This window comes from Protomyctophum bolini (genome assembly GCF_963924005.1).
Source record: "Protomyctophum bolini genome assembly, chromosome: 2".
NCBI classification, from domain to species: Eukaryota; Metazoa; Chordata; class Actinopteri; order Myctophiformes; family Myctophidae; genus Protomyctophum; species Protomyctophum bolini.
Window position 1 is genome coordinate 52,235,704 of NC_137863.1, and position 13,731 is coordinate 52,249,434.

At 41.9% G+C, this 13,731-nt stretch overlaps 1 protein-coding gene across 1 annotated transcript in view; it reads right to left on the minus strand.

Moving 5' to 3' along the window:
- The window catches only part of LOC308334521 (uncharacterized protein), a gene marked incomplete at its 3' end in the record, with an annotated part of 20,579 nt that extends 12,009 nt beyond the window's left edge, over positions 1–8,570 (minus strand). Inside the window, exons 1-6 of the mRNA XM_080791319.1 lie at positions 8,365–8,570; positions 5,276–5,763; positions 4,908–5,021; positions 1,149–1,262; positions 733–846; positions 96–209 (exon numbers count right to left, since the gene is read on the minus strand). Of these exons, the coding sequence (XP_080647445.1) occupies positions 96–209; positions 733–846; positions 1,149–1,262; positions 4,908–5,021; positions 5,276–5,745 (926 nt within the window). The 5' untranslated portion in view covers positions 5,746–5,763; positions 8,365–8,570. The remainder of the gene's footprint in view (positions 1–95; positions 210–732; positions 847–1,148; positions 1,263–4,907; positions 5,022–5,275; positions 5,764–8,364) is intronic.
- Between the last annotated feature and the right edge of the window lie 5,161 nt (positions 8,571–13,731).

The following is a 13,731-nucleotide window of genomic DNA, read 5'->3' on the forward strand; positions in this document are numbered from 1 at the left end:
ATGTATATTGTATAGTGTTATAGTGTATATTGTATAGTGTTATAGTGTATATTGTATAGTGTTAGTGTATATATTGTACAGGAGGATTGACATACTGTGTATCTGGAGGTCCAGATTCATCACTGAAGTTAAGAGGAATGTCTTTAGAAAAGTCACTCTTCACAGACAGAAGGCTGGGAGTTGGAGACTCTGCTCTGTAGTACAGACGTCTGGAATCATAGAAACAAAGAAGTCAATTTATTCAATATGTGTTCAGTTGTTTTGGGAGGACTGGAGTTTAGTTTGAGATTGAGATGTTGGAGAACCAAGAGGTGGAAGCGTAGTCAAAGTGGCATTGAATGAATGAGACTCTAGCAATAGTCTGCCCAAGAATACGTCTTTATCGTTTGTATTTTTATCACACAGAAAGAAAGAAAGAAAAGTGTTTTTATTCCTCCCAAATTGCACCCATGTTCTACCAGTCATTAGGCTACTATTGTTATCATATTCTGTATGATAACAACTCCATCATGGCCCGTAGCACTTGCCCTAGCCCTGACGACCTTACATGCGTGTGCAAAGACTACAGTGTTATAGTGTATATTATATAGTGTTATAGTGTATATTGTATAGTGTTATAGTGTATATTGTATAATGTTAGTGTATATTGTATAGTGTTAGTGTATATTGTATAGTGGTATAGTGTATATTGTATAGTGTTAGTGTATATATTGTACAGGAGGATTGACATACTGTGTATCTGGAGGTCCAGATTCATCACTGAAGTTAAGAGGAATGTCTTTAGAAAAGTCACTCTTCACAGACAGAAGGCTGGGAGTTGGAGACTCTGCTCTGTGGTACAGACGTCTGGAATAACATAAATGTTTGTGTGAATGAGGACCATAGTGTATATATTGTACAAAGTTATAGTTTATATATTGTAGTGTTATAAGATATTTATAGTGTTATAGTGTATATTGTATAGTGTTATAGTGTATATTGTATATAGTGTTATAGTGTATATTGTATATAGTGTTATAGTGTATATTGTATAGTGTTAGTGTATATTGTACAGTGTTATAGTGTATATTGTACAGTGTATATTGTATAGTGGTATAGTGTATATTGTATAGTGTTAGTGTATATATTGTACAGGAGGATTGACATACTGTGTATCTGGAGGTCCAGATCCATCACTGAAGTTAAGAGGAATGTCTTTAGAAAAGTTACTCTTCACAGACAGAAGGCTGGGTGTTGGAGACTCTGCTCTGAGGTACAGACTTCTGGAATAACATAAATGTTTGTGTGAATGAGGACCATAGTGTATATATTGTACAATGTTATAGTGTATATATTGTATAGTGTTATAATATATTCATAGTGTTATAGTGTATATTGTATATTGTATAGGGCCTGATTCATTAAAAAGAAATACGCCACCGTTACACTGTGGCGGAAACAGATATCGTATTTATCCGTCCAATCAAGCTACGTTGAGATGACGTGTTATTCAGAGAAGCTGGTGTAATCACTTCATTTATGCGGATCGCTGAGTGTATCCTTTCCGCATTTTCCCCAAGCGATTCGCCTGGTGTCGCCTGGTTAGTTGGAACATCCACGCCCATTCTACACCATATAAGGCAACAGGAAATCTCGAAATACGTCATCATAGCCGGCACAGAGGATTCCCAAACTTTAAATTCTATACAACAGCGAGATGAGCTTGTAGAGTAGTTAATTTTGACAGGAGGTTCTCTGCACGGACAGATCTTCAAGCAAACAGCGCAAGTTATATGTATACTGGAGACCACCATGTATAACTGGAGACCACCCAAAACATTCACATGTGAACTGGGGACCACCCAAAACATTCACATGTGAACTGTGGGGACCCACACAAAGTACTTGGAATGTAAGAGTTATATGTATATAATTATAAACGAAACTTGCCAACTTGGCACGCATTGCTTCACTCGATCCTTGTTAAATGTCAGAGTTAACTGATATGTTACAGTTACTTTCACATAATGAGAAAGAAGTTAATTTGTACTGTTCACCACACGACCAAATGCTATATTACTCGGCAATGATAAGCCCTGATGAATGCACTGCAGGGTTATAAAAAAAAGAAAGAACACTCGCCTGCAGAAATAAAATAGATATCCGATGTATCAGATGTAAATTAATTTCATGATGTCGTCATATTAAAATGATTCGCGGGACACGGCAAACTTGATTCATCTCATGATGAGATCAATGTAGTAGCCTACAGCATATACACAGCTACAACGTTGCCCATATTATAATTAATTAAGGTGAGCTGGCTTAAAACTGACTGGCCAAATTGCACGCGCTGATGCCATAATGTGGATTTATAGCCCTCGTGAGTCGTGACTGCTGTCTGTCTGTCAGACCGGCATGTCTGTGAACCATAGAATGCCATAGATAGACCATATGCCAGTCGGGCCGGGCCGTGTTCTGTCCTTGCCGGGCTCACCGTGCCGTTATATTCATTTCCCCCCCCACACACACACACACACACTCACACACACACACACACACACACACACACCGACAGTCAGAGAACTGACTCACTAAACAACACTAACACACACTAAACAACGTTGGATTCGTACAGTGCAGAATGCAGATAAGTGTAGGCCTATGTTCTTATTATAATTGTGAGTTTGTTTTTTAACATGCAGCGCGAGTCCACGGCATACAAGTGCATACAAGTGCACTCGGCTTTTATATATCATTTTTTTTATGTGCTGAACAATGTTAGGGTCGGGACACATGCCTACATATTTTATCTGCGATTTGGGAACTATTTATTGATTCAGCATGAAGACTAAAGCCTTCTGAATATATCCGTAAATTCCTCCGCCACCTAAAGAGGTCCCGTAGGATTTTGACGGAGTTTCCGACCAACCTACGTGAGCGTCAAGTTCACGGCCATTTCCATGAATTCCAAATTAATGTGGGAAATCCACGTAAATGCCTTTCCGCTAGCTTCACGTCATTATATCAGCGTAAACACGTTGAAGAATCAGGCCCATAGTGTGTATTGTATAGTGTTATAATATTGTAGTGTTATAGTGTATATTGTACAGTGTTATAGGGCCTGATTCATTAAAAAGAAATACGCCACCGTTGCACTGTGGCGGAAACAGATATCGTATTTATCCGTCCGATCAAGCTACGTTGAGATGACGTGTTATTCAGAGAAGCTGGTGTAATCACTTCATTTATGCGGATCGCTGAGTGTGTCCTTTCCGCATTTTCCCCAAGCGATTCGCCTGTTGTCGCCTGGTTAGTTGGAACATCCACGCCCATTCTACACCATATAAGGCAACAGGAAATCTCGAAATACGTCATCATAGCCGGCACAGAGGATTCCCAAACTTTAAATTCTATACAACAGCGCGATGAGCTTGTAGAGTAGTTAATTTTGACAGGAGGTTCTCTGCACGGACAGATCTTCAAGCAAACAGCGCGAGTTATATGTATAAAAATAATTATAAACGAAACTTGCCAACTTGGCACGCATTGCTTCACTCGATCCTTAAATGTCAGAGTTAACTGATATGTTACAGTTACTTTCACATAATGAGAAAGAAGTTAATTTGTACTGTTCACCACACGACCAAATGCTATATACAACTCGGCAATGATACTGATGAATGCACTGCAGGGTTATAAAAAAAGAAAGAACACTCGCCTGCAGAAGTAAAATAGATATCCGATGTATCAGATGTAAATTCATTTCATGATGTCGTCATATTAAAATGATTCGCGGGACACGGCAAACTTGATTCATCTCATGATGAGATCAATGTAGTAGCTAGCCTACAGCATATAGCCTACACAGCTACAACGTTGCCCATATTATAATTAATTAAGGTGAGCTGGCTTAAAACTGACTGGCCAAATTGCACGCGCTGATGCCATAATGTGGATTTATAGCCCTCGTCGTGACTGCTGTCTGTCTGTCAGACCGGCATGTCTGTGAACCATAGAATGCCATAGATAGACCATATAACAGTCGGGCCGGGCCGTGTTCTGTCCTTGCCGGGCTCACCGCGCCGTTATATTAATTTTCCAATGTAAATTTCACCCAGATTGGACTCTGTTCAGCGGCCGCATGCTGCTGTCCGCCCCACACACACACACACACACACACACACACCGACAGTCAGAGAACTGACTCACTAAATAACACTAACACACACTAAACAATGTTGGATTCGTACAGTGCAGAATGCAGATAAGTGTAGGCCTATGTTCTTATTATAATTGTGAGTTTGTTTTTTAACATGCAGCGTGAGTCCACGGGAGCCGATCTACAAGCTCACAACACGTTGCACTGCGAGTAGCCTAGAGAAGGCTGTCAAGTGAGCAGCGCAATCGCGCATGCTATAGAAATATCCTAATAAATAAATAAAAATGTGTCGCTTGCAGGGGCAGTTTCCTTATGGGACTTGCCTCTAGAATGCATGCATAGGCATACAAGTGCAAGTTTTATATATCATTTTTTTATGTGCTGAACAATGTTATAGGGTCGGGACACATGCCTACATATTTTATCTGTGATTTGGGAACTATTTATTGATTCAGCATGAAGACTAAAGCCTTCTGAATATATCCGTAAATTCGTCCGCCACCTAAAGAGGTCCCGTGGGATTTTACGGAGTTTCCGACCAACCTACGTGAGCGTCAAGTTCACGGCCATTTCCATGAATTCCAAATTAATGTGGGACATCCACGTAAATGCCTTTCCGCTAGCTTCACGTCATGTTATCACCGTAAACGCCGTTGTGAATCAGGCCCATAGTGTATATATTGTATAGTGTTATAATATTGTATAGTGTTATAGTGTATATTGTATAGTGTTATAGTGTATATATTGTACAGGAGGATTGACATACTGTGTATCTGGAGGTCCAGGTTCATCACTGAAGTTAAGAGGAATGTCTTTAGAAAAGTCACTCTTCATAGACAGAAGGCTGGGAGTTGGAGACTCTGCTCTGAGGTACAGACTTCTGGAATCATAGAAAATGTTTGTGTGAATGAAAAAGTTAGTTAAAGGGTTTCTAAAGATGTTTTTGTTTCGTCTCTTGCCATTGCATGACAAGTAAATTAAATAAAATATCAATAAAAGAATAGAAACCATACAATCTTACTAAATATACAGTACAATAACAGGTGATATTTTAAACATATATGTTGCAAAATGTACACAAATACTGTACACATATTATAGTGTATAATATTATTTATAGGTGCATTCACATACTTAGCATCAGGAGGTCCAGGTTCATTACTGAAGTCAGGAGGTAGAGGTATAGACGAGTCACTCTTCATAGACATGTAGCTGGTTGTTGGAGACACTGGTCTGTGGAGGAGATGTTTGTCAGCTCCCTCCTCCTCTCTCTCCTCATGGCGTCTCATCTCTTCTCTGTGGAGGAGATGTTTGTCAGCTCCCTCCTCCTCTCTCTCCTCACGGCGTCTCTTCTCTGCTCTGTGGATGAGATGTTTGTCAGCTCCCTCCTCCTCTCTCTCCTCACGGAGACTCATCTCTGCTCTGTGGAGGAGATGTTTGTCAGCTCCCTCCTCCTCTCTCTCCTCACGGAGACTCATCTCTGCTCTGTGGACGAGATGTTTGTCAGCTCCCTCCTCCTCTCTCTCCTCACGGCGTCTCTTCTCTGCTCTGTGGACGAGATGTTTGTCAGCTCCCTCCTCCTCTCTCTCCTCACGGAGACTCATCTCTGGTCTTCAGGAAACCTGCCAAGACATTACAGACACAATACACCAGGAAACAACTGCGTCATTTGATGCGATTCTTATCTGTCATCTACCTCAGTGATTCTAATTTTTCAACCTTTTCAGGCCGTGACTCCCCAAAAACATTCACATGTGAACTGGGGGGACCACCCAAAACATTCACATTTGAACTGGGGACCACCCAAAACATTCACATGTGAACTGGGGACCACCCAAAACATTCACATGTGAACTGGAGACCACCCAAAACATTCACATGTGAACTGGGGACCACCCAAAACATTCACATGTGAACTGTGGGGACCACCCAAAACATTCACATGTGAACTGTGGGGACCCCCACAAAGTACTTGGAATGTAAGAGTTCCAAGTGCTGTGAAAATAGCAGATCTACAAGCTCACACATTTTTGCCCCTTTCTCATATTTAAGCCCATGTTTAAAACCCATTTTGGGCGGGAACCCCTTTAGGTGTTAGCATTATGTTATGCTTTAGCTATTGAAAAATAGCAGATCTACAAGCTCACAGCGCTCCACCGAGAGAACCACACCTTACAGGTGACTCATAACATTCATGCCACACAGCAACATGGAAGAGGAGTGATGATTGGTTAACATTCTTGACACTCCCTGACTCACACTGGCTCACGCCAGCATGGTGGTGTTACAGTGTAATCGGTGACCTGCTGGAATATGTGACAATCGTGTAGTAAGTAGACTAGACAATCACACAATGCGGTTTGTTCATTGTCAGAGTTCAACCTATAGCTGGTGTTCTGGCCAACGTATTTAAAGACCTCCATGTATGTTAATGTTGTGTGAGGTCCACAAGATGGTCACGTGTTTCAGTAGGTCACCAATTTCACCGTAACGCAAATGCTGGAGCGATGGAGTGGCTGAGATTTGGTGTATTGTAATTTGGTCGGGGAAATCTCCTTGAATTGATTTGACATCAGTTAGGGCGGGTCTTGGCCGCCGCCACACACACACACACACACACACACACACACACACACACACACACAGTGTGGCCTTCTGTCACTGAGGCATGTATCAGTTGTGAGGTGAACACAAAGCTGTCATGTGCGTGTGTGTGTGTGTGTGTGTGTGTGTGTGTGTATGTGTGTGTGACAGTGTAGTTTGTGCTTGAAATATATGCTACTGTGATTCTGCAAACTGTTAATAAATATTTCAATCAATCAATCAAGTCCAGTGCATTAGCCTACTTCTGCTCCAGGACATTACATTGTCAAGAGCCTCCATTGGCCTCCAAAAGCCCAAGAAGTGAACGGAGTTTTAGTCAAAACTAACTTAACTCTGTCTTCCTCTTTGGCCCTGGGCTAAGGAAGTGGTCACTTGTGTGTGTGTGTGTGTGTGTGTGTGTGTGTGTGTGTGTGTGTGTGTGTGTGTGTGTGTGTGCTCAGCGCGCCGTGTGTGCGCGCACGTGTACACATAATTAAGTGAGAGAGAGAGAGGGAGGGAGGAAAGAGGGAGGGAGGAGAGAGAGAGGGAGGGAAAGAGAGAGGGAGGGAGGAGAGAGAGAGAGGGGAGGAAAGTGAGAGGGAGGAGAGAGAGAGAGGGAGGAGGAGAGGAGGAGGAGAGAGAGAGGGAGGGAAAGAGAGAGGAGGAGAGAGAGAGAGAGGGAGGAGGAGAGGGAGGAGAGAGAGGGAGGGAGGGAGGAGGAGAGAGAGGAGAGAGAGGGGGAGGAGAGAGAGGGAGGGGAGAGCAGAGGGAGGGAAAGAGAGAGAGGGAGGGAAAGAGAGGAGGGAGGGAAAGAGAGAGAGGGAGGGAAAGAGAGAGAGGGAGGGACCCAGTTAGGGTCCAGTTAGACCCAGTTAGGACCCAGTTTGAGTCCAGTTAGGGCCCAGTTTGAGTCCAGTTAGGGTCCAGTTAGGACCCAGTTGAGTCCAGTTAGGCCCAGTTTGAGTCAGTTAGGTGTTAAAAGATGCATGTACGACAAAATGGACACCAAAAACCCATGTTGGTGTTAGCATCATGTTATTCTTTAGCTATTGAAAAATAGCAGATCTACAAGCTCGTAGCGCGCCACCGAGTGGCGCGCTACGAGCTTGTAGGTCTGCTATTTTGAAAAAAATCGAAGAACGACGGACATTTTTCTCAGGTCAAGAATGGGTTAATCAGACCAGTGTGTGTCCAGTGGAAACCTCGTATGAATCTGATCTCAGGTCAGAATGGGTTTTAATGACTCTTTAAAGTCAGGAATTACTTTTTACAATCAGGATACAGAGTGTATTTCTTCTGTTCACCAGTGAAGTGTAGGCAGAATAATTAGGAAGCAAAACTTCATTGTTCAACTTTTATGACTGTCTCAACACCCGTGGCTCAGCCGGTCCAGGCTTACCTTGCTGGTATCCAGTCTGGCAGTGTGCCGCGGGTTCGACTCCCGATCCCCACGGCCTTTACTGCATGTCACACCGTCCCCCCCCCCATCTCTCTCTCCTTTTCCTGTCAGCCTACTCTCTGTCCCTCCATAAAAAAATAAAACAAAGGCAAAAGCCACAAAAAACATACAAAATATATAAAAAGAACTGTATAATACCAGACTAGACATTAGTTCCAGTAAAGTGATTAAAAACACTTACCCGATATTAACCTTTAGGCTTTAATCCAACGTGGCAAAATGGAGTCCATGCAGTGTTCAGCTCTCTGTGTTGCTGATCGTTGTTGTGTCAAAATGGTCGACTGTGTTTTTAACACACACAAAGTAGGAAGTGTCTAGAGAGGAAACAGGTTTTTCCAGTTGTGGGGTGTCTCGCTAGGCGAGTGTTTCCCAACCTTTTTTGTCCCAGGGAACACTTTTCATAGCCTAAAAATCTCGGGGAACACCTTAAATATATATATATATATATATATATATATTAAATATATAGTAAAACGTAAAAGTAAATATACTTAAAAACACACATGACAGCACTCATCAAATAACTTTAAAGATAAATAAAAGGACAGAGACAGAGCCTCAGTTTCAAATAAATTGCTCATATGCAATGTGAAATGCCACCTAATCCTTTTCCTTGTCTTTATCATGGGCCAACTTGTGAAAGCTGCATGCTTTTATTGTGAAGGGTCTCAGTTCTCACAGCCTGCTTATTTCTACGTGCTGAAAATAGCTGATCGACAAGCTCACAACGCGTTGCGTCCGCAACGTGTTGTGAGCTTGTCGATCAGCCATATTTCAAGCATAATTAACACGTGTACGACGAAGAATAAATCAGGCATCACTGCGCCAACCACCCTGGTGCCCAGAGGGCCATGCTAACCACCCTGGTGCCCAGAGGGCCATGCTAACCACCCTGGTGCCCAGAGGGCCATGCCAACCACACTGGTGCCCAGAGGGCCATGCTAACCACCCTGGTGCCCAGAGGGCCATGCCAACCACACTGGTGCCCAGAGGGCCATGCTAACCACCCTGGTGCCCAGAGGGCCATGTTAACCACCCTGGTGCCCAGAGGGCCATGCTAACCACCCTGTACTCACATCCCCATTCAAAACCCTGGTGGAGCAAAATGGAGAGCTGTTTCGCAACAGGAAGGGACACTTTTCTATTAAAGGTACAACATGTAGTAGACTACTTCAAGATATATATATATATATATATATATATATATTATTTTTTTTTCTTTTAATCATTTTCACTACTAATTACTGCTGTAGCAGAAGAACACTGAACTGCAGTGTTGAGATGTGATCTATATTGTCTATATATATGAACTCTTATTCTGAAGTGCCCGGAGTGCTACCCGGAAGTGACAATTAATGAGTGTATAAATCTGTCAAATAAACACCTCGCTCTAGTAGTGCTGTTGACATGCTGAGCGAGTGTATGTGATGGAACCTGCTGCCTACTCGTCTCTTTATTTCCTCGTATATCAGACCAGTCTCATCTAGGCTCTAGCTATCTAGATTCTCCTTGTTGCTGTAATGGTAGCTCTGCCAACATGCAGTTTCATCAAATGAAGTGAAAACAAACATCACTTAGTCTCACAGATTGAGGCCGGTGTACCTGAACATCCATCATTATACCATGTTCCAGGGTCAGTCCCGTGATTGTAGAGTGCACAGTTCCTGTATCCATCATTATGAGGATATCCACTGTCCCAGTACCTGCACAATAAACAATGTATTTATTTAAACAGGCCATATGCGGGTACACATGATCACAGGGGTGACGTGACATTGTAATTGGCTGACAATATTAGTGAGAGTGGCCTATGTAAGCGACTGTGGCAACCACACTTTGCAATTTTTCAAAATTGCGACCTTTCTAGTTAGTTCTCTGCTCTTAGTAGATTTTTGTTCCAAAGTTGTTTTAAGTGTATTTAACCGATGCAAACAGTGGAATATTGTCATAATTCAAGTCTTTTTTGTCTATTAACCAAAGTATGTCTCCCGTGGGTTAGTTCTCTGCTCTTAGTAGATTTTTGTTCCAAAGTTGTTTTAAGTGTATTTAACCATGCAAAGAGTGGAATATTGTCATAATTCAAGTCTTCATGTTACTATGTGTTTGTTTTGCAAAGGTTTAAGTGTTTTGACCAACTATTTAGTGACATTTTGGTAGTTTGTTTAGCAGCACTCTATCACTCTAGATGTTGTAGCCCCACTTAAGCTCTCAAAACCCTCACTCCTGTCAGCAAAACCTCTTCCTTGGGTAAATGACAGAGTCAGGTCCATAAGAAAGGCATGTCGAAAAGCTGAACGTAAATGGAAAGCCTCTAAAGTTCTTTCAAACCACATTGCCATGAAATCACTCTTAAAAGAGCTGAATAACACAGTAAAAGAAGAACGATCCAAATATTTTTCCCATCTAATCGCTTCTAATCCCCATAACCCTAAACTTCTATTTAGCACCATCAACTCTCTCATACGTCGTCCCTCAGACTCCAGTGAAATCATCTCCACTGAAAGATGTGATGCCTTTCAAACTTTCTTTATAGACAAGGTATCGAGTATTAGAGCCCAAATTATACCCTCTCCGTGCACTTTACCACACAGGGAGGTAGGTCAAAAATGTAACTCCTTTCTTCCTGTTAATCAGCATGACCTGTTGAAAATAATTAACAGCATGAAATCCTCCTCTACCCCCGCAGATCCCCTACCCACCAAGTTTTTTAAAGAGGTTTCCCTCTTTTTATCCACAGACATTTTAGACATTTTTAATAAGTCACTTTCCTCCGGTATTGTCCCAACACATTTTAAGTCAGCCCTAGTACAACCTTTGTTGAAAAAATCAAACCTTGAGATTTCCAATCTTAACAATTTTAGACCAATCTCTAAGCTACCTTTCCTTTCTAAAGCACTAGAGAAAGTGGTTTACTCACAACTTTTAACCTTTATGAATAATAACTCACTTTTTGAAATGTTTCAGTCCGGTTTTAAAGCTAATCACAGTACAGAAACTGCACTTCTGAAAGTTCTGAATGACATTAGAATGAACTCGGATGTGGGCTGTTGCACGGTATTGATGCTGCTGCACCTTTCGGCTGCATTTGACACTATTGACCACAATATTTTAATAGACAGGTTAGAAAACTGGGTAGGTGTAACTGGGACTGCACTCGATTGGTTTAGGTCCTACCTGAGTGACAGAACCTTCTCAGTCTCACTTGGGAATGTGTCATCTGGCCCCGCTGGCATCACGTGCGGGGTCCCCCAAGGGTCGATCCTTGGTCCACTTTTATTTTGTATTTATCTACTTCCTTTAGGCCTAGTTATTCGGAATTTTAATGTATCTTTCCATTTTTATGCTGACGATACTCAAATTTATTTTTGCATAGATCCCTCGGACCCAGCCACAGTTTCTCCAGTTTCCCCTTTGATTGACTGCCTTACTGCCATAAAATCTTGGATGTCAAATAACTTTCTCATGTTAAATAACCAGAAAACCGAAATAGTTGTATTTGGACCAAAATCCCACAGAGAAAATCAAATCCAGCTTTTAAATTCACATGGCTTACAGTGCTCCCCTGAGGCTAGAAATCTGGGAGTTTTATTTGATTCTGATCTAAACTTCTCAAAGCACTTCACCAACATCACGAAAACAGCCATCTACCAAATCAGGAATATTGCAAAAATCAGATCATTTCTTTCATTCAGCGATGCACAAACCCTTATTCATGCCTTTGTCACAAACCATCTGGACTACTGCAATTCTCTTTTTTCTGGACTCCCAAAGAAATCCATCAATCGCCCTTCAACTAGTTCAAAACACAGCAGCCAGAGTTCTCACAAAGACTAGGAGATACGGTATGACCATATTACTCCTGTTCTCGCCTCACTGCATTGGCTACCAGTCATGTACAGAATTGATTTTAAAATTAACTTGTTTGTTTTTAAATCACTAAATGGACTAGCACCTACTTACATCTCCGACCTCTTGTCTCCGCACATACCTTCCCGTAACCTCAGATCAGCAGACAAAGTCTTACTCAACCCCCCCAACACAAAACTGGTGACGCAAGGCGGCAGAGCCTTTGCTGCTAGGGCTCCACTGCTGTGGAACCAACTACCCCTGGAACTCAGACAGACCACTTCAGTGTCCACTTTTAAAAAACTCTTAAAAACCCACTATTATTTAAAGGCTTTTAATGAGTTTGAATGAACAGTCCCAGTCTCTGCTTTTTATCTCTTATTTTTTGTATTTTGTATTTGACTAATTTTCATTGTTGATTTTAATTGCCTTTGTGTATTGTGTATGTGAAGTGTGTATGTGTATGTGTGAAGCACTTTGTAAACTTGTTTTTGAAAAGTGCTATACAAATAAAGTTATTATTATTATTATCACACGCACACACACAGCAGAGACTGCAGCATGCTTGATTGTCATTGTCCTTCATTACAGTTGGTGTGTTGCAGAGGTGTGCTGTGCTAAAATGCCTGCTACATTTTGTGTGTGTCTCTTTATTTCATACAGGTATGTTTTTGTTGCTCCCAGAGTCCCATGATTTATTGTATGTTTGTGTTTTGTGTTATTTACTTTTATATAAAATACTCTTTAGCCAGTGGTGTATTTATTTCAAATGTATTTGTGATGTAATGTGAATGTTTTGTGACAGATTATGCATTTTGTAAGTCATTGTTGGCTTGCTCTCTCTTGCTTGAAGCCAGCTTGGAGAGAGTTGGTGTGTTGCAGAGGTGTAATGTGAATGATCTAAATGTCTGCTGCATGTTGTGTGTGACTCTTTATTTCATACAGAAATAAATATGGCAAAGGCTAAAGAGTGATCCCGATAGAGTCCCCTTGTCCTACATCTATTCTAAACACAATGCAGAGCTCAAACCGGCTACAATGAGTAAAAATATGTACACGTGTGTCCGGTTTGTGCATGTGTTGGTTCCAGGGCCGGACTGGGTAAAACATACGGCCCTGACATTTTAGCCTATAGACCGACCCACCACAACCAGCACGCAGAGAGCAGATACTCTTCCGCCTCGCTCGGCCGAGGCCTAATACCACCACTTGTACTGAAGATGATCATCTGTGATGATCAAGGGGGGATATGAAGAATATTAGGATCCCATAATTATACTGTGTTGCAAGGCCTTAGTCAAATGTGTAATTTACACACAGTAGACCTTTTGGTGAACAGCTGCTACAGAGGGGTGTCGGTCTCCTCAGGAGTAGCTAGGAGTCTAATTCCGTTGTATGTAAATTAGGGGTCTGTTGACCTGAGTTGATCAAGGACTTTGCTACTAATAGATATGCGCCATGTCGATCCCCTTGACCAATGTGGAATGTTTAAAAGGTGGCTTACGATGCTATCATGTTAGTCAGTCGGGCGCGAGCCTTGTGGGAGACGTGAGCTTGCATCTCTGCATGGCTGGCGTGGGTCTGTTGCTGTGTATGCTATACTCCGTTTGAATAAACACCATGGAACTTCACTTCGTCTGCTGCGTGCACATTTCTCCTCTGTATGGTATATTATATACATCATCTGCCTTAAGGGCAGCCC